The 24,340-nt window shown below is 41.2% G+C and overlaps 1 protein-coding gene across 6 annotated transcripts in view; it reads right to left on the bottom strand.

The window, feature by feature from the left end:
- The window catches only part of LOC148349485 (neuroligin-2-like), a 130,987-nt gene that overhangs the window by 38,475 nt on the left and 68,172 nt on the right, over window positions 1–24,340 (bottom strand). For all 6 annotated transcript variants that reach the window (XR_015847398.1, XM_088321542.1, XM_088321544.1 and 3 more), the window contains exons 3-4: window positions 20,700–20,753; window positions 6,353–6,502 (exon numbers count right to left, since the gene is read on the bottom strand). Coding sequence is in view for 5 of the 6 variants with exons in the window: in XM_088321542.1 (XP_088177668.1) it covers window positions 6,353–6,502; window positions 20,700–20,753 (204 nt within the window). In the remaining variant the exon portion in view is untranslated. The remainder of the gene's footprint in view (window positions 1–6,352; window positions 6,503–20,699; window positions 20,754–24,340) is intronic.

The following is a 24,340-nucleotide window of genomic DNA, read 5'->3' as shown; positions in this document are numbered from 1 at the left end:
CCATATATCATAATGTTTAATATTTTTTTATGTTTTTTTTTTTTTAATTCAAATGTATTTATTTATTTTCTATGCTACCCTAGCTCTTACTGTAGTTTTGATTCTATGCCAAACAATGCCTTTTTCTGGCTGTGCCTCATAATAGGGTGTGCCTTATAGTGCGGACAATATGGTAAATATAGTTTATTTGTGGTATAAACAGCACAATCCTAAACAAATATAAGAAGAGGAAATTATTTCTTAAATTAGGACCGCACCGTGTAATTAGGGTGGGATGGTAGGGCCTGAAGTTTGACCAGTTAAAGCACGGCTCTAAAGATTGGTATTAAATTAAATTTTAAATATTATGCAACCCTTAGCTCCCACTGTGGTTTTAATTCCATGCACCTTATAGTCCAGTGTGCCTTGGATATGAAAAATATATTACTTAAGACTATTTTCCGGGGTTGCGCCTTATAATCCAGTGCGCCTTATAGTGGGAAAATGCCGCACTCAAAGAGTATTTTTACAATTTAACTGGGGTGTTGCTCCAGGATATGTAGAGAAAAGTAAAATTCTAAATTTCAAAAGACGCTGGAAAAAACCCCAACATAAAACAAGAAAAAAATGGAACTGCCCCTTCGTTACATGTGGGGAACTGGTGGCTAAAACTTGGAGGCCATTGGAAGCACGCCCAGTGATTGGCCCCCAGGGTAGGTGACTCCAGAGATGGAAGGTTGGGGGTGGGGTGCTGCAATAGGGCTAATGTTGATGGCGACAGTCTTAATGCACTGTAGATGGAGTAGCAACGATGCTCTATTCTATTTAGTTTCGCTATTCTATAATTTCACTTAATGAAAAATCCAATATTATTTTTGCAATATTTCAATTCACCGGCAGTTCAGATTCATGATATATTTGCTAATCATGTTTGCGCTTACATGGAGCCGCTCAAGTGCATGCACTTATGAGTGAGTCATAATTTCATTTTACATTCATCAGCGCACATTAGTGGTCCAATTATTCAGATGTGAATACTACATTAAGCTCATGCTCCCATCAGACCTTATTGGTGGGTCCTGTTTGTTTGTCTTCTCTGCCATCTTTTTTTTCCAACAAAAAATATCCAAGTTTCCCTTTGTAAATGTAACTTTATCACTTATCAGGAAAAAAAAAACAGTTTTCTATCTTTGAATAAAAAAAGAAAAAAATAACATAGTGTGAAAATATATATATACAATTCCTGGTGTATGATACAATAATTAATTAATATTCTCTAAAGACCTAAAAAAAAACAAATTGTAACTTTGCTTGGGTTAGAAGAAGTCACCTCTTTCATATTTTTTTACACGTAGCCACAGACTGCTCGACGTTTTCAAAGTTACATTAAAAAAAGACAGTATATTTATTTTGTGGATCTTTTTCAAAGGCTACGTTTTTTTCCCCGAGTGGAAAAATTGTTCAATTCTTTAAACGAATCGAAATCTCGGTGATCAAGGTCACGGTAGGAATTAGATTATAATTTTGATCTTGACTTTGGATTGTTGTGTTTTCTTCACTTATTTGCTCAATCTTCTTGCCATCATTTAAATTGCCATTGACATTTGAAGTGTATTATTGTGTGACTTGAAATTCGGTCATGAAATCAGATTTAGGTTGACTCTAAAATCTATCGGTGCACATAAAAATACACTTTGTGACGAATAATGGGACGATCAACCCAAATTAGAGTAGACGTCCGGTCATAAAACTGAAATGGAAATAAAACGGTCATTAAATGAAGATGAATCAAACTTAAAAACTTCGCAATTGACACCCGAAACTAAGTAAAAAAGTTCTCTTACTATGTTTTTTGTTCAATTTTGTCAATTGTATTGTCTGTTAAATTAAATTCCTGGCTTTTATTCAAAATAATTTGACTATGGTGTTTCCTTTATTACTTTTACCACTCATTCAACCTAAAACCAGTATACTTTCTTCCCTCTGCCTAACAAGATAGGGGCTACAAACACCTCAAGTCGAAATCTGCATGACACGTTTTCTTCCCGAGGTGAATAACATGTTTGCACCCTCAACCCGGGATGGTGGGCCTTTTTCTCCCGAGTTCATCAATTAGTTAATGACTTCATTAGTGTTAGCAGATGGTCGTGCAGCGTAAAACAAAAAGGCTGGGCAAGCCTGGAGCAGAAACAAGGCAAGAGAAGGTGAGGAAGGATCTCCATCCCATCGCCGGGCCTTTGATCCAGCAGCAAACCTGCGTTTATTTCAGTTTGTTCATATCTCATTGCACAACTAAATCCGTTTTTTGTGTGTGTTGATGTTTCGCAAGAACGCGGCTGCGGTGCGGTCGGGCCGACTCGTGCTCCTTTCGAGCGAACACTTTGCATTGCGGCAGATTGAAAAGGCACTTCTGAAGGTTTATTTTTAGACCTTCCCATCTCCCCCTTCCGTTTCTCGCACTGTCTCGCTACGATTCCCCCCTCCCTACAACTCACTTCCTTATTCCTGATCCCACATTTCAGCCACTTAAAGGCACAGGACGGCATGAAATGAAGATGGCACGGACAACTTTGCTGTCATGTAAGTCCAGGATAATACCGGAGATTAGAGCGTAAAACTATTGGGACGCGGGGGCTGGCGTTTTTTTTTTTTGGCCCAAATTACGAGTGTCAGAGAGGAACCTCATTAAAAATGGAGAAGGATGGTGCATTATTCATCTACGGATTTCAAACACAGAGCGCAAACTCTATCTGCTCATAGAGAAATTGGCAAAATCTATATTTATGCACACAGTGACCTATTTAAAGCATCGCTGCGAATGTGACATACAGCAATCCCTCGTTTTTAGCTGGGGTCACATTCCAAAAAGTGCCCGCAACAGTCAATACCAGAGAAGTAGGCACATGTATTTATCTATTTATTTATTCATTTATTTATTTATCTATCAAAGATTCAATAAAGCCAACAAATAAACCTTTTTACAGGCTCAACCATTTTTCAACAAATACAATATTGTACTGTAATCCCTTGCTGTATTGTGTTACTTTTTCGCGGTTTCAATATTTTTCATTGTGCATTGTGTTCTGCAGCAGACAACACACAGCAAATGCTATCATTGGGGAAGGTCGACTGTGTGTTTGTGTGTTGGGTGGGCGACTTTGATAGGCTGGTGAATGGTGTCTGTCTAACAGCTGGGCAAACACAATAGCCAAACCCAAAAACAAACTACGAAGCACGGATACAGCTAGGGTTTTCGTGGATCATTACTTTGAATAGAAATTCATCAACTAATTGGGACTCTGAGGAAAATCCTAAGAAATGATTACCACCGGGTGCTCCGAAGATTTGATCAGGTCCGAGAAGACACTGCGGCGGCGGCAGGAGAGAAAGCAATTTGGGGTGGCAGTATGACCTGGAACTACTACTCGTGGGAAACTGCTACATTTGTGACTCTTGTATTCTAATCATCACAAAGACCTGTCTTATTTCATGTAATTAACCGACCGCTCTCTACATCACGTTCTTAAACAGTGGAAACAAGCCTTACAATTTTGTTGTACTGTTGTTTAATTACAAAAAAGACCATACAATCAGCTGTAATAAGATTTTTAGACTTATAATTGTTATTTTGTTACAATCAAATATATTATAAGTTACTGATATCTTATAAATAATTAAATGTTTTTACTTCGCGGGTTTTAACTATCACAGCAACCCCGTGGAAAACAAAAGATTACTGTTTTCACATATCGCTATTGTACTGTCAAATTGTAAATGTAAAAATATTATTGCTGATGTACTGTATTGCGCTATAGCATTAAAAATGATATAAGGACACTATTCTTTCCATAGTGCACTGGTTAGCACATCCGACTGATTGACAAAAGGTCCCCAATTCGAGACTAGGTGTGCTGTAAACATTTGTTGGCCTGGAGAGAGATGGGCGCCACAAGGCTGTACATGCCCAAGACACACCACAGTAAATTGTGCCCCTACGACCCAAGTGGTTAAGACATTCCATTCTTACGGAATATATGTTGTTGTCATCATGTGGATGTTATGGGGGAAAATAAAAATGTGGAATGAAAATGTTTTTACCTTTCTTTAGCATGTGGAGAAGTTCAACTTTGCCGACGGTAGAAAATATTTTCCTCGGCCTCTTGTTGTTTTTGTTAGTCAGGAGCGTTTTGTTGACACGTCGGCGTTTAGAGAAACTCACAATTTAAAACATTTGCGTGTATGTAATGTAGGTTTGCCAAGCTGTTTTTGGTACAACTTAGACCACATTGTTATTGTCTCCCAGGCAGAAAAGGGGCGTGGTCACTGTTTAGCCAATCAAAATGCAGAAGAGATGAAAATCTGCCAAGCAGCAAAACCGCCAAAAGTAAACCGTGACAAAGCGAGGGATCACTGTATCGTATGGGATCAATCCAACAACGATTAGAAAAAACAAAAAAATCAAGGGCACGGCGTCATGGCTCTGAATGACTCTTTCCCCCAACCTAGTTAAATACATGTTTTGTCAAAAGACCCTAATGGAACGAGTGCACATGGGTAAACTCAACTCAACTCAATATTATTTATAGAGCACTCTGAACCAAGCAGTGCTACATACAAAGTGAAGTAAGTACATAGAGTGACAATTTGTCATACGAGACAAGATGGATGAAACCCAAAAAGTTTGCGGCCATTCCCTACACAAAACAGACAGAGTGTTTTAAAGTGGCGTTTTTTTTTTGTTTGCAGTACTCCATTAAAACAGAGGTAAATGCTTTCTAAGAAGAAACCTAGATACAATAAAAATAGCAGTGGCCTAGGATTGAACTTTTTGGAACACGGTGTAGTAGGTTGCTAGGCCAGTGGTTCTGAAATGCGGGTATGTGTGACTGCAGCAATGAGAAAGATTTTTAAGATGTATTCAATATTTAAAGAGACAGTGTGTATTATTTGATCATTAGATGTCGCTGTATTGTCTATGCCAACTGAAATTCGGGAAGAATACATGCCATAGAGACTCAAAGTGCCCAAACTGCACAATTTTTCTTTAAATTACTTTCCCAGCCTTTCATAAAGTTACTGAAATCTTGGGGCACCCGTAGCAGGGAGATGACGATCAGTTATGTCAGCCTCTTCTGGGTGCAGCTCATGTTATGTTGAATAAATGTACATTCTTTGACCTTCGAGTATTAATGAAAATGCATGTTTACATGTTAGTTCACGTATGCCGCCTTCCATTCGCTACTGGTGCCACAAAACCAAATATGCGCATATAAGCTGATCCCCTTATTTCAATTTTTTAGTTGATGGTTGTAAATTTGGCTGGGATGCAAGTGTATAGCTTAGGGGGAATATCTACATGAGGAGAAATTCAGAAATATCTTACTCTTTGCTTGAGAAGGGGCCACCATAATTGAATTTAGTTGTACTTTTTCGATAAATACAAAGATGCCCAGGCTTCAGGTAACATTGCTGTCCAATTTAGCATTGTGTGATAAAATATGAGTGATGCAGGAATATTCGGCAATCAAGAGACACTATAATTCATCCTCTGCATATAATAAGTTGTGGAAAAATACAAAAATATATCATGTACTAACACTAGTTATATAACGGGTTATAGTACACATTAATGGGAAAAGTAATTGTGTTTCAGGAACACATTCGTTTGTAACACGTTAGTCCAAAAACTGATAGCCAGTGGCAAAAAGAAAATATTTTCCAGGATATTTGAGAATTTTGTAGCATAATCCAAATTTTGATTTAGTTTTATCTCACAAACACAAGCTTAACTTGGTAATGGTTTTGACTTTGCTTGACAGTGTTTGTAAAGGATCGAGTTGATGAACCGAGCAGGCTACAGCTGCAGGTCGCAGACATCAAGCTCAGTTTGTCCTTGTCCCCGGGCCCACCCGAATCCCAACGGTCCAGATCATGTTACCCTATGTTAATATGCGATGCCATTCTTGGATGTGGTCCTAAACTACTCTCACATCCGTGTTTGTCATTGTTCAGAAGTGTTGACACAGGCGTCGCGCACCAAACAGGCCCAGGGCGTTTGTGAAAAGTATGACGGCGTACGTAAACACGAGCATCCACTGTATTGACGGAAAAAAATTCGGATCAGTATTGATTGACCATGTATTTACCTGGATCGGATCGATACTAAAATTGCCAGTATCGCTCACCCTTACTGAAATGTATCTCTCCTCATAATTAAGTTTACCAGACTTATAAGTTTCCAAAGTCCTTGCCAACCAAGATCGTCAATATTTTTCATTCAACAGAAAAAAAAGGTCATGTGGGAGCAGCCAAGGTGAGCCAGCTACGGTGGAAGGGACAAGAGGGCCAAATATATGTGTAACAGCACACTCACCCAGGACGCCCAGTCGATAGTTCATGGTGACAACGATGACATTTCCATAAGCCGCAAGGACGCTGCCGTCAAACATGTTGCCCGAACCTTCCATGTAGGAGCCGCCGTGGATGAACAGCATCACTGGCTTTTTGCGTCGGTCTCGGATATCTACAGGCACAGAGAAAGGACACGTGAAATATGACAGAAACTGTGATTCGAGGACCTGGAATGATTTAATCATCGGCAGTGGCTCAGGAAGAAGAGCGGTCCAAAGAGGTCACGGGCTCCTCCGAGTTGAATGTCAAAGTGTCCTTGGATAAGACACTCAACCCCTAATAACTTTGATATGAAGGTAGTCAACTTTCATGGCTGACTTTGATATTTGTGAATAAGTGGGTATGTGAATGGGTAACGTGTGAAGTGTATTGTAAAGCGCTTCAGAGATGACTGGTATAGAGCTATATAAATGCAGCCCATTTAACATATACTCTAGCAAAATAGTTTTAGTAAACCCTGAAAAAAACAGAAATGTTAATTATTGTTCCAGCTCAATGTCGCCAATTGTTCTCAAACACTGCTCTAACCTTTGACAAATGTTATCCATCCTTCCATTCATTATTTGCAACGCTTATCCTCAGTAGGGTCGTAGGGTGTGCTGGAGTTCATCCCAGCTGTCTTCGGGCAGTGGGCAGAGTACACCCTGAACTGGTTGCCAGCCCTTCATAGGGCACACAGGAACAGACAACTCACTCGCTCATTCACACCTAGGAACAATTTGGACCAGCCAATTAACCTTGTTTTCAGTTATTTTTAAGACGGAAAAACGTGCGCCAAAATGCTCTCTGGGTATTGTTCAGGGGGCTGGAAGAAATGTGTAGGCGGACTGTATTCGAAGCGCGTGTCATGATTACTGACGTGATTCACCTGTGCCGGCTCATTTGGCGCCAACCGCCGTGGGCTTGGATTGGCTCCCGGTCCCGACTTAAACCCAGTCCTGTCAGTTCCCTGTTGTCAGTCAGTTTGCGAACCTCAGAGTATACTAGGCTAGCCTTTTTCGACCCTGACTCCTACCTGTCCAGTTTTTGCTCCCGTCTGTCTCCGGCCACAACCTGTCGATCCTGACCACGTCTGCTCTGCCGTCCCGGGTTATGACCTCTTTTTGTCCCCGACTACATGTATTGTCCTGTTCTGGCTTACGACTCGTTTCCGACCACGTTTTTGCTCTCCTTGTCCCTGCTACAGACCTGTTTTTCCGTCCCTGACACCGCCATCGCTCACCACGGAAGATCCACTTTTGAATCCGAATCCGAGAGCGACTTGCTTCCCCCGTCCAGCGAACACCGGATCGTGGGCGCAGCCCTTCCTTTTTCTTTCAATAAAACTTGTGGTAAACGTCACGCAATTGGGTCCTGTTTCTGTTCTGGTCTTGACACCGCAGGCTTCAGTTTTGGGACGACTGAGTTAAGATAAAAGGATAAAAAAAATTATATGCCACTAATATACAGCACTATTGCTCTGCTTATCAATTGGTGAATCGGATGTAGAATAGGTTAATTTGTCTGTAAATCAGACTGTGCCTCATTGAACACAAACCTCACCGGGACCTTCCGAAATGATAAGCCAGCCCGCCAGTTCATTGGAAAACATTCTGCAGTGTCTTTAGAGTCCATGAGAGCGTCGCCATGGAGCTCAGCCTCCCTCGACAAACGGACTAACCCCCTCCCCCACTCACCGCGCCCCGGGTACCGTCTCAGCATCCTAGCTCTGACAGCAAAGCCGGTACGGGCTTCGCTTAAAACGAGCTTCTGCTCTGTGCGGAGTCGTGTGTATAATTTGTACGAAAGGCAGACCAAGTGGAAACATAAATAACAGCGGCGGCATCTGTTTACCCCGATGAGGCAAAGCGCCGCCGCGGAGATAGCGGCAAAAGAAGCGAGATAAAGAAGCAGAAGACAGAGAGGATGAAAATAGGACAGTGTGACGGAAACCCCAGTGTGTGCGTGCTCATCCTTATTCGTGATGTGTCCTTTGCGAACAAAATGGCTCCTTGAGCTGGCTCCCTACCAATCAAGAGCCGGTTCCCTTTGAGACGCGAGCAAAGCGAGGGTGATGATAATGTTTTTGTTTGCGATCCAAGCGTTTGTTTTCTTTTGTGTTTGTGTGTCTGATGAACCATGAAATAGGGGAAGGAGTTTAGATATGAGCACTTTCTTTCACAGGCAATCAGTTAGGTTACCCTAGATGTGAAAGATGTGAAAAATCCGACTCGGCACTTTTGTTTTTGTTGCATTTTTCTCCCAATAAGACATTCCACTCTCCCCGCCCAGAATGACATTGAATATTGCCACCCTATTTACTGGCAGACGAGTAGGTTACGCCAGATGTAAAAAAACCTGCCTTGGCAATTTGGGTTTTGCTGACTCAGCAGATTTCCCAGAAAGACATTCTACTCTACTACTTCTATATCATCGGTAAAAGTTATGCTTGTGATAACTCTGAAACTCAGTCTTGCTGATTTCACTTTATTATAAAAAAACAAATGGCTGCTGTCAAGTTGGGCTCGTCACCTTGGTAGGGCGTTTCGTCGGAACACCAAATCTTATTAGTTAGCTGAGCTGAAAGAGCCGGATCTCTAAAAAGAGCTGGAATCCCCATCACTAGTCTTTAAGTATGTCGAGCGTAATGGCAGGGGGTGGGGGGGGGATCGGATGGGTAATGGGGTGTTCCTGTAAACCAGAATAAAAACATGTCATAGCGAGAATGCAAAAAAACATGAGATGCTAAAAACGCCGGTCTTACGCAGCGGGATGCGCTAATGAACACTCACATTGACGCACGCACAAAGACACACACATGCACAATGCTTGCATCGGCAGCTGCGATGCCGGGTCGCTATGGAAACAGCTTCTCGCTAATAGAACTGCGCCAGCCATTCCGATGCAGTCGCTGGATGCTTGTTGCCTTGGTAACGGATTCCACTCACGTCTTCGCTCGGGCCGTCTGCACCACTGCCGCTACCTCAATCTCAGGTTGCGCTGCAACATTTTGTGGATCCTGACACTTACTCCCATGTTTGCACATGTGGGTAGTTACGATCACCTTAACTATGGCCACCAGAACTCAAATAATTGCCGCCATGTTGGAGGGGTGTGTGTATGTTTTCAATGTTACTTATTATTGTAATTAACCTTTAAAATTAAGGCTAGCAAAGCTCTGGTTGGATACAGGATGTCATTAGACAAACCTTGCTGGCAACATTACAACAACAAATGTCGCTAATTCAAAATGGTGATTACAAAGGGGAGCACATATTTACTACTGCGCCGAAAGAAAATGTAAAAGTGGCCTGCATTTCCTAAAATGTGAGCTCTATATTTCTCCATGAGAGCATCAAGGGCAACCATACTGTTGTGAATAATGCCAGATTCCAACACAGACGTGTCTTTTTTTGTTGTTGTCATTGGTGTTTACCGCAGTGCGGGACCAAATTGCATTTGCTTGTTATTGTTCCCCGAGGATTAAAGGAAATTTCGGCAACCTGATATTGACACCGATAATACAATATAAGAAGTTTCGCGTTTTTTCTAGATAACTTCCAATGCTGGTTAATTTGGATGTATAAATTGATCTATTGCTTAGCCCTGCCCTTAAACGCGATGAGCCAATCACAGTGCACATAGCAGACTCCATACACTCAGCCAAGAAGCTCTGCTGCTATGTCTATTCAATTGCATTGCAGTTTTTCAGGTTTCATTTGTTTTTTTGTGTTTTTCCTTACATTTTAAACTTTAAAAAGGCCTAACGATGTTCATGGTGTACATGCAAATCCGACACAAGGTATCCTGAGAGGCTGGGCAATGAGGGTTACTTTTTTTACCTGATTTAGCCACAGCAGCACGGCAATGGTTAGCGCGTGAGCGGCACAGTTCTGAGGTCATGAGATCAAACCTCCTGTGTGTAGTTGGCATGTTCTTCCCGTGCTTGCGTGGGTTTCCTCCGTGCACTCCAGTTTCCTCCCACATTCCAAAAACCTGCATGTCAGGTTAATTGGTTGGTCCAAATTGTCCCTAGGCGTGAATGAGCGAGCGAATTGTCTGTCCCTGTGTGCCCTGCGACTGGCTGGCAACCGGTTCAGGGTGTCCCCTGCCCACTGCCCGAAGATAGCTGGGATGGGCTCCAGCACCCCCGTGACCCTACTGAGGATAAGCTGTGCAGATAATGGAGGGATTTAGCCCCATTTAAATTGAGTGTCTGCTTGGATAGAGTGATGGGTCAAACATCAACTCGAAGTGGACAAGGTTAAAAAGGACGTCTGCATCTGTTCTAAGGTAAGTTAGCACAGTATCTGAGGCAACATAGTGTCAGTTTGTATTTAAAGTTTTTTATTACGTTAGCATCTCTAACGTTAAGCTGACGCTAACTAACGTTAGCTCTTGGCTGTGTTAAACATCATGTTTCTTTCCTAGGAGTTCAGTGGCCTGTTATATGCTAGTTTTTGTACGTTGGTAATCATGCGTGATTGTTAACTGTTGTTCAAAGGGGTTTAGGCAAGATCGGGTTCCACCCAAAAATCGGAATTCGAGATTAAGCTCTGCAGTGTCAACCTAGTCTATACGTGAACTTTTGGAGCTTAGCTTTCTAACTTAAATAACAAAGTTAAGAAATATTGGCGACGCTATTTTGAATAATTCAACGTAAACGCTGTTGCACTTAACTAACTGAGATGCACTCCTGGTAGCCTACAAATTGTAGGCTTGTCCTGGGAAAATATGAAGCTCAGCCTTAAACTATCTGAAGCTTTTTATTGGCTATCTTAACATTTAAATCATTAATATAACCCTCCAAAGCATAGTTCAGGCCCTTTCGGCGACTCTAAGATGATACGCAGACTTTCTGGGCCCCAAAAGCATGAATTGCCTCCTGTTAAATATCTCCTCATGGGATAATTACTATTATGCTCTTCACAGAATGTTGATTGTTTGTCTAAACGAGGAAAGGGGACAGGGCTTAGCCATAGGTCGATTTAAGACTTGATTTAAAGGTGGTAAGGTTGAAATATCGTGGGTACATTGTAAATGTTCCATGAAGTACTGTTAAAGCTCCCCTCATGCTCCTGTTGAGTGTTATATGGATAGTGTAAGCGAAAACATCGACTAATTCCTCCTGTAAGAGGGTTTATAAATCTTTCCAGACATCACTGTGATTTTTTTGTATTCAGCACAGTAGAAAAGAGCAGCTCGCCGTTTTCCTAAGTGCTGCCACGGGAAAAAAATCCCACAGTGTTTAAAATGTAGCAAAATAGTTGTAAATAATTTATGACAATGCAAACTAAGCTATCATCAATGACACCATAAAGTTGAGGGCGTAAAATACAAAAGTAAAATCACACACTTAAGCATTAGCTTCAAGAAAATAATATATGTTATATTCAGTGTTCTAAGATGTGCCTCAAGCATCCTCCTCATAGCATAACCAGGGATATAATTTAGTCCATTTTGGCAGAAAAGTCCTTCTATTGTTTATTTCTATTGTTTTCGAATTATTGCCAATGTTATCACTTTCTGCATTATGTTTCGACTTATTACTGACACTGAAGAAGTTACCAATTATGTGTTGATTTTCACCTTCCCTCGACTACAACCACCAAAAAAATGACGTAATTTCTAAGCAACGAGATCTCGTTTGCCGAGATCGGCGTGCAGACAAAAACTCGAACCGTGAGACCAAAACAACAATGGCAGATCTTCCTGTCGAAAAGTTTGGAGTGCGGTAAATCTTTGTTAAAACAAGAGTAATCGGGTAATAATAACAATTTTGTGTCAAAAAAGTTGCGTCCCGGGGACACACGTTGATTTGACACTATGCGTCCCCAGCAAAAATGATGCGTCTAGGACGCAGGGACGCGGGCAAACGAGAACACTGATAATTTAAGGGACAGTGTGGATTATCTTACTACTACTATTTGATGGCTGGCATGGCGGCTGGGTAGTTAGCACGCAGCCCCACGGTGCAGAGGTTTAGGGTTCAAGCCCAGCTACCCCGTGTGGAGTTTGCATGTTCTGCCCGTGCCTGCGTGGGTTTCCTCCATACTCCAAAAACATGTATGTCAGGTTAATTGGTTGGTCCAAATTGTCCCTAGGTGTGAATGGGCAAGTGAGTTGTCTTTCTCTGTTTGCCCTGTGATTGGCTGGCAACCAGTTCAGGGTGCCCCCTGCCCACTGCCCTAAGATAGCTGGGATGGGCTCCAGCACCCCCGCAACCCTACTGAGGATAAGCGGTGCAGATATTGGATGGATACTGTTTGACGTAGTGCAAACAAAAATGGGTGCTCAAAAGCACAAGCATGAATACAAACTACTGAGATTCAAAATGACCAAAATATACCATTTAACTTCTCATTCCTCGGGCTAGACTTTTGGAAGTGTCTGGGTACACATAGCAATGTCCTGATTAAAGTGCAATTCCCAGTTGTGTATAGTTTTTACTTTGGATGTTCTTGTCCAATGTTCCCTCTGAGCTTTCACTGGTCTGAGCAGTCACATTAAGTCTTTGAGAATCTTTTGGAATAAAGGTGAACAACATCAGTCCGGCGAGTGGCAACCAAATTATTATCAAATGGCTTTCTCGCAACACAAGTTAGTTTTTCATATTTTAATGACTTGGCTAATGTAATATAAGTATCTTTCGTTACATAATACCCACATTTTGTGGATGTATTTAGTTGGTTGCAAAATACAGAACTGCATTTAATGACAGTTTTTTTGTGGAAGTACAATGTTGGCAAAAAGATTGACTGTTACATTTAAATAATTTCGAAATGATTTTAATCTCACACAAGAGCGATCAAAGCACTACCCTAAACTTTTCCTTTTTTTCTTTTTCACTTCCTTTTTACTTTTTTTTCTCTTTTGCCTTGCTTTTCCCCTGCTTTTTTCTCTCCATTTTTCCTCTTTTAGCTTTTTTTCCTGCTTTTTACCCTTTTTTAAATTTTCTTTTTAATTTTTGTCCAATTCTTTTATTTTATTTTTATTTTTTGCTTTTGCTTTATTCTTACTCCTTCTTAAGTCATTTTGTGTGTGATGTTACAGAATAATTGGTAATATATGGATGCAATCACCAAAAACAATCGAAAAAGCCGTGCCAAAAGAGCAAGCTATTTTTGGTGAGCCAAGCCGAATGAGCCATGTCTCTAGAAAGACTAGTGCGGCAACATTGACGAAGTCACGTAGGTAAGAAAGGTCACAAATCTACGTAATCTAACTGTGTATTTGATAATTAAAGTAAACCATACTTGTTTCTCTGTATTTTAATGCCTTAGTGATGAAAAATAATACAATAATATATTTTTGTAAAAACGTAACTACTCCAAAATCAAAATCTGACTTTTATACGCAGGATAGCTTTTCTTATGCGCTGAGATGGTCTGGGCAGAGCACACGCTCGGCTTGACAGTTGTTGTAGAAAAAGTACAGTATTTCCACGACCATAGGGCACACTGTGAGAAAAGGCACAATTCTGGTAGCGTGTTCTATTTCTGTATTTGACACAAACACAGGGTGCACCCCACAGTAGGGCGCAAGAGCCTTTTGCTTGCGACTGTGTTACAACACAGAATAGCATACAGGTGTATGTATTTAAAATACATCCATCCATCCATTATCTGCACCGCGTCTCCTCAGTAGGGTTTGGAGGGGTGGAGCCACTTCCCATTTATCTTCAGGCAGAGGGCAGGGGACGCCCTGAACTGGTTGCCAGTCAGTCACGGAGCACAAAGACGTATAACCATTTTGCTCGCTCATTTACCCCTAGTGAGTATTTGGACAGGCCAATTAACCTAACATACATGTTTTTGGAATGTGGGAGGAAACCGGATTGCCCCAGGAAATTCACTCACACATGAGGAGAATATGCAAACCACACACAGGAAGGCTGGTAGCTTAATTTGAACCCAAAACCTCAGAGCTGTGCCTCGGCTGCACTAACTACTTAGCTGCCTGCCTCCCTGTTTAAAATACAACGGAAGCAAAACTGTGTTTCGTTGTGCTTTTTTAAAATACTGATTGCATAGTAAAACACACGGATAAAACAAAATTACAAAAACAAACAGCCGGTCCAAAACAGTTTGGCTCTCACGTTTTACCGGTCGTTCATAAGATGAACGTCAAAATCGTCGTCCTCTGTTTTTGACCAGAACTGCTTTGCTTCATCGCCAATAAAAGATTCGCTTTCTTCGTTTTCAGAGTCGCATTCAGAGTCACTCTCTAAAAGCTCTAACAACAGTCCCACCCAAGCGTCGACATTCTATTCTTTTCATTATAATCCGCTGTATGTTTCCTGGTCCAGTGGAAAATTGACACAGTTTCATGAAACGAAAGCACCAAGATGATAACAATAACTTTCAAATTGCTAGAAACGCTTCGGCATTAGCAAACTTGTCGTGTCCAGAAGGCATAAAAGTCACAGGAGATCTCATACATGTCGTATTTAGTTGGTTATGTAAACAATTCCACAAAAAAAAATCAGATTTCACCCAAAGTAGTCTTAATTCAGCCAAGGCTCCAACCTGTGACCTCTCAGTCTGTGGGGCGGGCAACCAACCCTAGGACCACCTAGCTGGTCTCTGACTGACACTTAATATGAAACACAGGGTAAACTGCTCGATAGGGTGCGCCGCACTGAAGAAAATCCGAAACCTTTATGTGCGCCGTGTGGTCGTGAAAATACAGTATCTTATATGCATGAAGTTACGTGTTTATAAATTGTATTAATTGCCTGATTTGCATTTCCAAATTATTGTGCAAATGGAAGGTATTTTAGTTGTCGTGTCAACTTGTTACAGTTATAGGTGCAATATCCTGCTTCTAAGTGCAATAACCCGTTTTTATTTTAGATGTGAATACTCTAAATTAGAGGTCAATACTTTATATTTTTCTATTCATTAATCTTTACAGTGTGAATTTGCCCAACTGGAGTGCAACCATAATTTTGCCGTAGCAATACAATGTTAAAAAAGGTGAGTCTGATTCTGACTGTACCATCCAGCAGTGTTTAAATTGACTCATACACCATTTTCACTTTTCAGAATCATTTCCCTCTTTGACTCTGTCTCTGTTTCCCCTTTTCTTCCCCTTACCACTGACTTTCTTGGGACCTGTTTATATGGCCAGAACAAGGAAATAAAACCAACAAAAACACAATCAAATGTGATGTGGTCCCTCTTAAACATATCAATTCACCATACAGGAACAAGAGATTGAGAAGGGCTTTATTGCCATCTACTGTTGTTTTTTTATTCTCTTTTACATTGTTTTTCCAAGGCAATGTCCCGCGACCCACTTTTGAAACACTGGTTGAATCTACCAGAATCTACTGTGAAAATCAGTATTCCTGGCACCGGGAGTAAAAATAGAGTGCTTTTTTCACATGTCATTTGTTCCACTGGTGGTTCAGTGCTAAAGTGTCAGCACTCTTACAGCCCCTACTCGGATTTGATTCCCATCTATACAATGTCTTGCAATTAAGGTCAACAATGTTTATCTTTCTATTGCTAAAATATGGTATTGCTGTAAAACCTTGTATAGGGACACACATACCAACAGTATAATTACTGTATGCATCTCAAATGTCATCCACCAAATTATGCAGTATATGGGGATTAGATGGTGCACTTTATATTTCCTGGGCAAATTGGGGTTATAGGTGCGCCTTTAAGCCCCGAAAATGCAGTGGTTAAATGAAGACTTGTGGCCTTCACAACTCCTTCTTATCCATCTGATGTGTTGACATAAATGTCAAGCTACACCACCCTGGTGCTTGTCGAACTTTCCTCCCCTTCCTTGACATCTCTATCATGTCCGAAGCGCTACAAATATCACCTCATCGTTATAACTGAGTTTTTTCCCTCTCTTTCCCTTCCATTGCCCCGGCATTGTGCTCATGGTGTTTTTCCTGTCCTTTTTTTCCTTTTTTTCCCCCTTCTCCTGCATTGATCTTTCCCTTCCTTTATGGTGCAAATACACCCATTGGAACAAATGAGGGCAAACGCGCTGAGGCGCACGATGCTAGCGCAGATGCACAAATGTAAAATGTAAAGAACGTCATGTGTGCATAACGCTTTGTCGTGTACAATATGTCGGAGCTCAGTAATGGGAGCAGATGCTTGCGCAGATTTGGCGGCATCATCAAGCTAGTAATGGCTTCTGTTGGAAGTAAATGTCAGACGGAATTAGTTTGCAATGTTAGGGAATGATAATAGAAAAGTGCAAAAACAATTCAAAAATAGGCAATGCTTAGCTTGATCAATTGTAACAGTTGATAGGGTAAACAGTGCACTATAATACCACCCCCTGATTTTGGATACAATAATCTCTAGTTGTATACAGACGCTCCCCTACTTACGACCATTCGATCTACAAAAAACAGTCGATACGGAAAAAAATTTCGGGATGTCGAAAAATATCCGGACATTGATGTAAGTTAGAATTTGTTTTGTGTGCACCCTTTTCCGAGTACAGGACATTACTCTAGTGCTTCTTTCGGCCGCTACTGTCGTGTGGTGGCGCTATGAGAGGTCAGCCGGCATCCACCCCGAAGAAGAAATCTTCATAGTTTGTGTGTAAACATTCTGTACTGTATCTCCAGTGCGCTAAGAACTTTGACATTTTTATTGTTTTATATCTCGTGCATCCATTCAATATGGTTGGTGTAAAGTGTACAGAAGAGGCGAACCGTTTCTTTTGGAATGAAAGTGGAATAAGAAAGTTCGATGCGGTTGAGAAAATCGTTTGATCGCTTTTTATTCAGCCACTCTCTCTCACGGAGGATGATCTTTGGAAGCCCATCTTCCAAAAGTAAGTTCAACTTTACTTTATTTATCTTTATAGAACATATTATTGTTTATTATAGATTGTATTATTATAGATTCATATTATTTTATGAAATGTTCATTTTTTTAGTACAAAACAATACAGTGACAACAATAATATGACTCACCGTATTGAGTTGCCGTAACATCAAAATAATGGTAACAAAGTAGCATGTAAAGTAAAAAGGTAGGGTCCTGAAATCAATTAGGGCCTTTTGTGCAAACGTTTTTCCCTTCCGGACACTGCCATCGCTCGCCAGGGAAGTCTCACTTCCGCGTTCAGAGCGTCCTGCCTCCCACGTCCAGCAATCATCGAATAGTGGGCGCAATCCTTTCTCCTTTTTCCAATAAAGCTTGTGAGAAACGCAACGCAAGTCTTGACAGGTTTATTCTTTGATTTCAATGTATAATACAATATTTAATAAATTGATAAATAAAAAAAGAATTTAAATTATTAATTAATTAATTCATACCTCTACTTCACAGGTTTTTACTTTTTTGAACGCAACAGCAGTTCGAAAAGAGGGATTACTTTACAGGGGAAAGGGACTTTTGACTAAGCATAACTACCATAAAAGTCACATATAAGCCAGATTTAGAACTATAAAATACGACACTGAAATTCGGGAATCGGTTTATTTGCGCATGACACAATAAACACAAGGGTGCAGGAAAAGCCACCCAATGCCTTACGGCTGTGTGGTGTCCTCATGCTCCCCACATGCCTGATCTCTACTTTCTGGTACTATTTAACCCTGACAATCACTTCAGCTTCCGGGTAATCGACTTGGCGTCAGTTTTGTGCTACTCCATGACTACCAGATCAATTTACATACCTGCTCTACAACAATTCTGGATTGAGATTTTTCCATCTTAAACAGTTTGAAAAATATCTGGTAAGTATCTTGGATGACTGACGTCAGGTAAGTGCCGACACAATTGTGTATCGTCATATCGCTGCCGGGCGCCGGTAAAGGAGCAACTCATCCCCTTGTCCCCAGCTGCTAAGATGTTGCTCAGCTTCTGACTGTTACCAAGTAAGCATGGGTTGATTTGAGGGTTGTTCTCGCTACTGTACCCAGGTAGCCCTTTTAAAGGGACGTGTCCGTGAGCTACACAAGTTTAATAGGAAATGTTAGGTACCGCAGACACCACTGCCAGCGTGGGCAGTAGCGAACCTGCTAGTCTGGGTAGCATTTGTCTTAAACGGCCTGCTCACTGCTCTGAGCCAATCGAGACGCATGTCAAGTTTAACGCCCTAGTTAGTCCTGCTTCGCCCCTGTCTACTGGCTCCAGCACCGTAGTTATAGGTGACTCCATCACCCGTAACATAAAACAGCACTCCAACCCTGGTTATGTGTATTTCTGGGGCCAGAGCACCGAGGAGCTGAGGGAGCTGACATGCAAACCTAGGTGCCAGGATCCGGCTAGCTACACCGATATAGTCATTTATGTCGGCTCCAATGTTACTAGGATCAGGCAATCTAAGATTTAAAAAAAATATAGCTGGGACTTGTAATCTTGCCAGAGAGAGGAGTAAACATCAAGTCATTTTCTCTAGCCCATACCTGTCAACCTGTACGGTTTTGCCGTACAAAGTACGTTTTTAATGCATTTTAAAACGAGTACGACGTACAAGGAAATCTGTACGGGAAAACGTAAATTTGTCAAAAGCATGCGTCTACCGCCTGGGGATTTTCCATCATGCATCATTCCGGAAAAAAAAATATATATAGTGTATGATTATTTTGTATTTTGTACGGAAAAATACGACAGTTTGTACGGGCATGGAGCCGTGGAGGTTGACATGTATGCTAGCCCCTTACCTGTGATAGGCAATGATGAGAGGTTAAGCAGACTAGTCTGGCTCAACTGGTCTGTGGATAAGTGGCCTTCTTTCTAGTGCCGACCTGACCTGCTGAGGAGGGACAGCCTTCACCCTAACTGGGAAACCGCTCTCACTCTTTCTAGAAATATAAATTAGTGAGACTGAAGCCATAGGTGTGGAGTCTGTAAAGCTAGAGCTAACTAGTGCTATGCTAGATTCATGCAATTCACAGTTTTTGTAGTTTAGAGTGTTCAGTTGTCTGCACCACACACCATGATCTAGTTTCTTCTGTAACATCCTCTTATGTTCTTCTAACCTCTGATTCTCCCTTGGTAGGTCATGAGGAAGAAGAAATTACAATCTTTTCTACTGTTATTTCTCCTGTTACCTCACCCGTCTACAATATTCTCTGGTCTCCCGATGTCTAGCATCAAAAGTTTGCAGCTAGTTCAAAATGTGGCAGCAATACTTTTGAAAAAGAGAAGAAAGTTTGACCATATCACCCCTATATTAGCTGTCCTGCACTGGATTTCCCCCTTTGTTCCTGCGTGGAGCCTCTGCTCGTGTAATGCTGGTCTACTTGTGACTCCCAGAGCCAAGAAGAAATCTGCAGGTTCAAGAGCGTTCTCTATCTGGGCCCCGGTGCTGTGCAATGCTCTGCCTCTGGTGATAAGATCTGCAACCTCACTGGAAGTTTTTGAATCTTGACATGCTTCAATTCTGTGGTTTATGATTAATGCCCATCTAATTCTCTTTTCCTCTCCATTCCGGCTGCCTGGCTGGTGGTGAAATGAAGAAGGACGCATCGAGATGAATCATCGGACCAGCGCCTGGATCTAAAGTATGTCAAAGTCTGCATCGACCAGCCAGCAGAGATGGGAAGATGCGTCATTGCTGTCATGGGCTTTTTGGACAGTTTAACCGGGCTTGAGGCATGGTTGCTGTCATGGATCTTTTGGACAATTTCAAATGTACCTATGGTTTTTTAATCACTATGTCGTGTGTATTGTTACCCAATGCAAAATCAATTGCAGCCTGGTTATCCTGGAAGAGGGATCCCCACTTGTGAGGCCCCTTCTCAAGGTTTTTTGATTGAGCTTTTCAAAGTTTCCTTGCCCGCAGGTTGGTTTCAGATCTGGGGATTGTGTAATTGTGGCCTGTGCAGTTCTTGAGACATTTTGTGATTAAAGGCTATACAAATAAATTGGACTTGACTTGACAGTTAAGTCAATCTGCGCCATCCTAATTGTGTCTGAGAAGATCACATCTAATTTCATTGTGATTTTGTGTATTTTATTGTTTTTTTTTTGTCCATTATCTGAGTTGAAAAAATAAATGGTTGCAAAAACGCAAAAACAAAAATGGTGCAAGGGTGTCTGCCTTCAAAGTGCTATGTAAAGGTATTGTATATTAATATTTTCTGCAAAAACCATCGACCATTTCTTTACTTTGTGCCTGTTTAAGACTTTGAAATTACCTTTAAAGTTAAGAAAAAGGTGACGTCTTTGTTAAACGGGAAATCTGCTCATCCTATTAAACTATTTTTAAAACAGTGTTTTGTGAGAAAAAAATCACCCAACACTCAGGACACAAAACTCGAAATCGTAAGTGTACCGGGACTGGTCACCCTGAGTAACATACAAGAAGATAAAAATAAAATGCAAATATAATACCTTCATCTCTTGGTCTGTTCATTGTAGATTCATCTTGTTTTTTTGTGAGCGGACCTGAAAACAGGGAGAAAAAAAGATAAATATTCAAAATGATTTCAGCAACACAAAAATCAGCATCATGCCAGAGTTGCTTATTCCTACGTAGATAATGTCACACTTGTTACTACGGATTACACAGTTGTTTTTCCTAACGGATAACCCAAAAGTCAACTGTTTCAAGTGCTCAGTATCTTGTCATGGATTGCCTCGCCAATGACCCCCGAGGGACGCTTCTCCCCCATCGTTTTCTAATCGCTTTTGACACTGTGCTTCTTTGTAAAGAAAAATGAGAAGAATCAAGTAATCACTCTTTCCACTCAGAAAAGCCAGTCGATCCGAAACTGTGACAAGCGGACCAAATAAGCGTGGAAGAAAAAAAAAAAAAACAGTTTTCACATCAACCAAAAAGGCTGCTATTGTATTTAGCGAGAAAATCATATATTATTCAAAGGATAGCAAATAAATGGGACAAACAAGGCTTATCTTTTCAGTAACTTCGCCCGACTTGTGTAAAGAAGCAAAGAAGAAAAAGGGAAATGTGGAAAATAAAATAAACATGTGTTGCAGTTCTCCTTCCGGCCACTAGGACAACGCGGCTGTGTTGTTCACATTTCTCATTTATACGTAGGTGGACATCTTGCCTGCATTGTCAACGACCCTAAACATTAACCATAATCTACAATTGAATGTCTTAAAACTAACAATATAAAGGTTTTGGAATGGCCAAGCCAAAGTCCAGACTTCAATTCTACAGAGAATTTGAGGAAAGATCTGAACATTGCTGCGCAGAAACGATCACCATCAAACATTGAGGAGCTTTAACTGTTTCGTAAGGAAGAAATGGCAAATATGTGCAAAATTTTTAGAGACATACCCAAAAAGATTTGTTGTTGTCATCACAGCAAAGGGACGTTGTACGAAGTACAAAGTTAAAGCCAACCAATATTTTTGCAACACCTACTTTTTTTTTTCATTTTTTAGCACAATCCAAAATGTTGTATACATTTGGTTTCTTTTCACAATTGTGTCTCACATGTTGTTGATTCTTATAAAATAATTTGAATTATTTTATCTAAAAGTTTGAATCCTGAAATATGACAATACATCAATAAGTTCTTCGGGAGGCAAATATTTTGCAAGGCACTGGAATAAAACAGAATATTATTTTTTCAAAATAAATGGCATCTTTTATAAACCTATTTCAGAATTGCATTTCACAATGTCAGAAAATGATCAAACAATGTCAAGACATGTGAACTCTGTGTTTTAAATTAATCACATAGATATTTTATCTGACTGATTGGGGAGGGGCCGTTCGCTTTGCGCATCAAAGATTGTCAACTCCACCACAGGGGGTCCGCCCCTCCCAGGAGAACAGAAGCGAGAGCTGGCACACGTTGTCATGTCCAGCATGGTCGCCGTGGCGACTGGCTGGCCCCGCCCCCTGGGCACCAGCTGTAGCAGATCGTCTAATTTGCGTGTGTGCTTCTTAAAGGGGGGTTTTGGGGATTGCCGGTTGCTGGTTCATTGCGTTTTCTGTTCTGCATTAATCTGTTCTGTTTGACTTGAAGAAACCTGTGTTTGCCCGTTCTGAGTAAAAGCCTGTTTTGTGAGTATTCCTAGTCTGAGTTCCTGTTTGCCTGTAAGCCTGTTTTTGTTTTGTTTTGTCCCTGAGTGTTGGACAACTTTTATTTTTCTAAATAAAAGTAACTGGTCGTTACGCGATTGAGTTCATCCTTCCTGCCTCCTGCCTCCGATCTGGTCCGGTCCCGTGACACATGTCCCACATCGCAAGGGCAGTCTGCATTTTGGCCAGCAAGGCAGGAGAGCATATCCGAAAAAGAGGAACTGGATCAAAATTCTGGCCAGTGCTGGCCAAGTCTCAGCTAAACTGGTGGAACAAAGCCAGCGACCTCAGAGAAGCCTCAAGTCACCAGCAGTCAACCTCTACCTCAACACCCTGTATACTGCGGTCCTCGTACCTGGCCTACCAGGATTCCTCATTGCACTACAGCCAAAGAAATACAGACTGGGCCATCTCGTTGTTGCTAGATATCGGTAATGGTGTGTTGTTAAAGGGGGAATTCTGTCAAAATGCAATAACGTCAAAATCAAGCCAATGTTGTTTTTTATCCAAATAGTTCCGGTTTAAGTTGTCAACTTCTAGTTGTCTTTGTTTTATTTTTTTACTATTGATTTATGTTCTCTAAAAGCTTAGTCGGTAGATGATTAGTAAAAGAAAAGTCCATAAATCCAAGAGTGTGTGTGTCTTGATTTAAGTATATTGAAAGTATATTGAACGAAAATGGTAAAAAATAATTCACCTAAAGTGTGTGTATCCACCCTTCAGAATAACTAAACAACATTTTTCTTCCTGACATAATGATCCACAAACGTACGTGGTGCTCCGAAAAGGCGAGACGAGTTTTAAAAAGAATATACTTGGCTCTTTAATTCAATCGGTCAAAAAATTGTTTGTTAAAATAATTTTTACCTCCCATATTCCCTACATTTCAACAAAATAAACCTTTTGGCACTAGTTTGCTGTTTTTTTTTAACATTTACACGTTTTTTATGTGAGTTTTTTAAGGTAAAATAAGACTCTAATTGACAAATTTAGAAGTACTATGTACTATGTATGAACCTGATAAACGATTTTCACTTTATCAAATTTAAATATTTTTTAAAAGCCTAATTAAACACAAAATGTATTAAATACACTGTCCCACCACATGCTTAAAGAATTAGTAAGCTGTGAGCATGCCAGCAGACAGGAAAAACATACAGAGAGAGTAACACAGCCCAGAAGATCATTTATTGGCTGCTCTCTGCCCAGTCTGAAGGAAATTGCTGGCTTGCAATACCAAAGATAAGCCATCAACACTATAAGGGACTCTTCTCACTCCTGCAGCCAACCCTTTGACCTATTGCTCCCTGGTAGATGCCTCAGATCCCTTATAACAAGGACAAACACGCTCAGAGACAGTTTCTCTTCCAGGGCCATCACCACCCTAAACAAGCATGCAAAACTGTGAAAATATATATCTTGCGACTTATTGGTGTCAGGACCAGAACAGAGACAGGACCCAATTGTGTTGCGTTTCTCACAAGTTTTTTTGGAAGAAAAAGAAAGGGTTGCGCCCACAATCCAGTGATTGCTGGACGCGGGAAGCAGGTCGCTCTGATCCTCGGATTGTGCTCAGAATGCGGAAGTGGATCTTTCGTGGCGAGCGATGGCAGTGTCGGGGACGGAAAAAACGGGTCAGTAGCCGGGACAGCAGAGCAAAAACGTGGTCGGGGTCGTAAGTGAGTCGTAAGCCAGAATAGGAGAGAAGATGTGGTCGCAGACAAAAAGAGGTCAAAAGCCGGGACGGGAGAGAAGACGTGGTCAGGATTAAAAACGGGTCGAAGCCGGGGAACAGACGGGACCAAAATAATGGACAGGTGGGAGTCAGGGTCGAAAAAAAGGCTTGCCTAGTGTTACCTGAGGTTCTTAGACAGCCTGACAAGAGAGGACAGACACGACTGGGTACAAGTACTGATCGGGGGGCCAATCAGAGCCCGCGGCAGTTAGCACCAAAGGAGCGGGCACAACTGAGTCA

The sequence above is a fragment of the Urocampus carinirostris genome, chromosome 17 (assembly GCF_059441175.1).
Source record: "Urocampus carinirostris isolate Australia breed hairy pipefish chromosome 17, RoL_Ucar_1.0, whole genome shotgun sequence".
In the NCBI taxonomy this organism is placed as follows: Eukaryota; Metazoa; Chordata; class Actinopteri; order Syngnathiformes; family Syngnathidae; genus Urocampus; species Urocampus carinirostris.
This window is presented reverse-complemented; position numbering and strand designations above follow the sequence as displayed.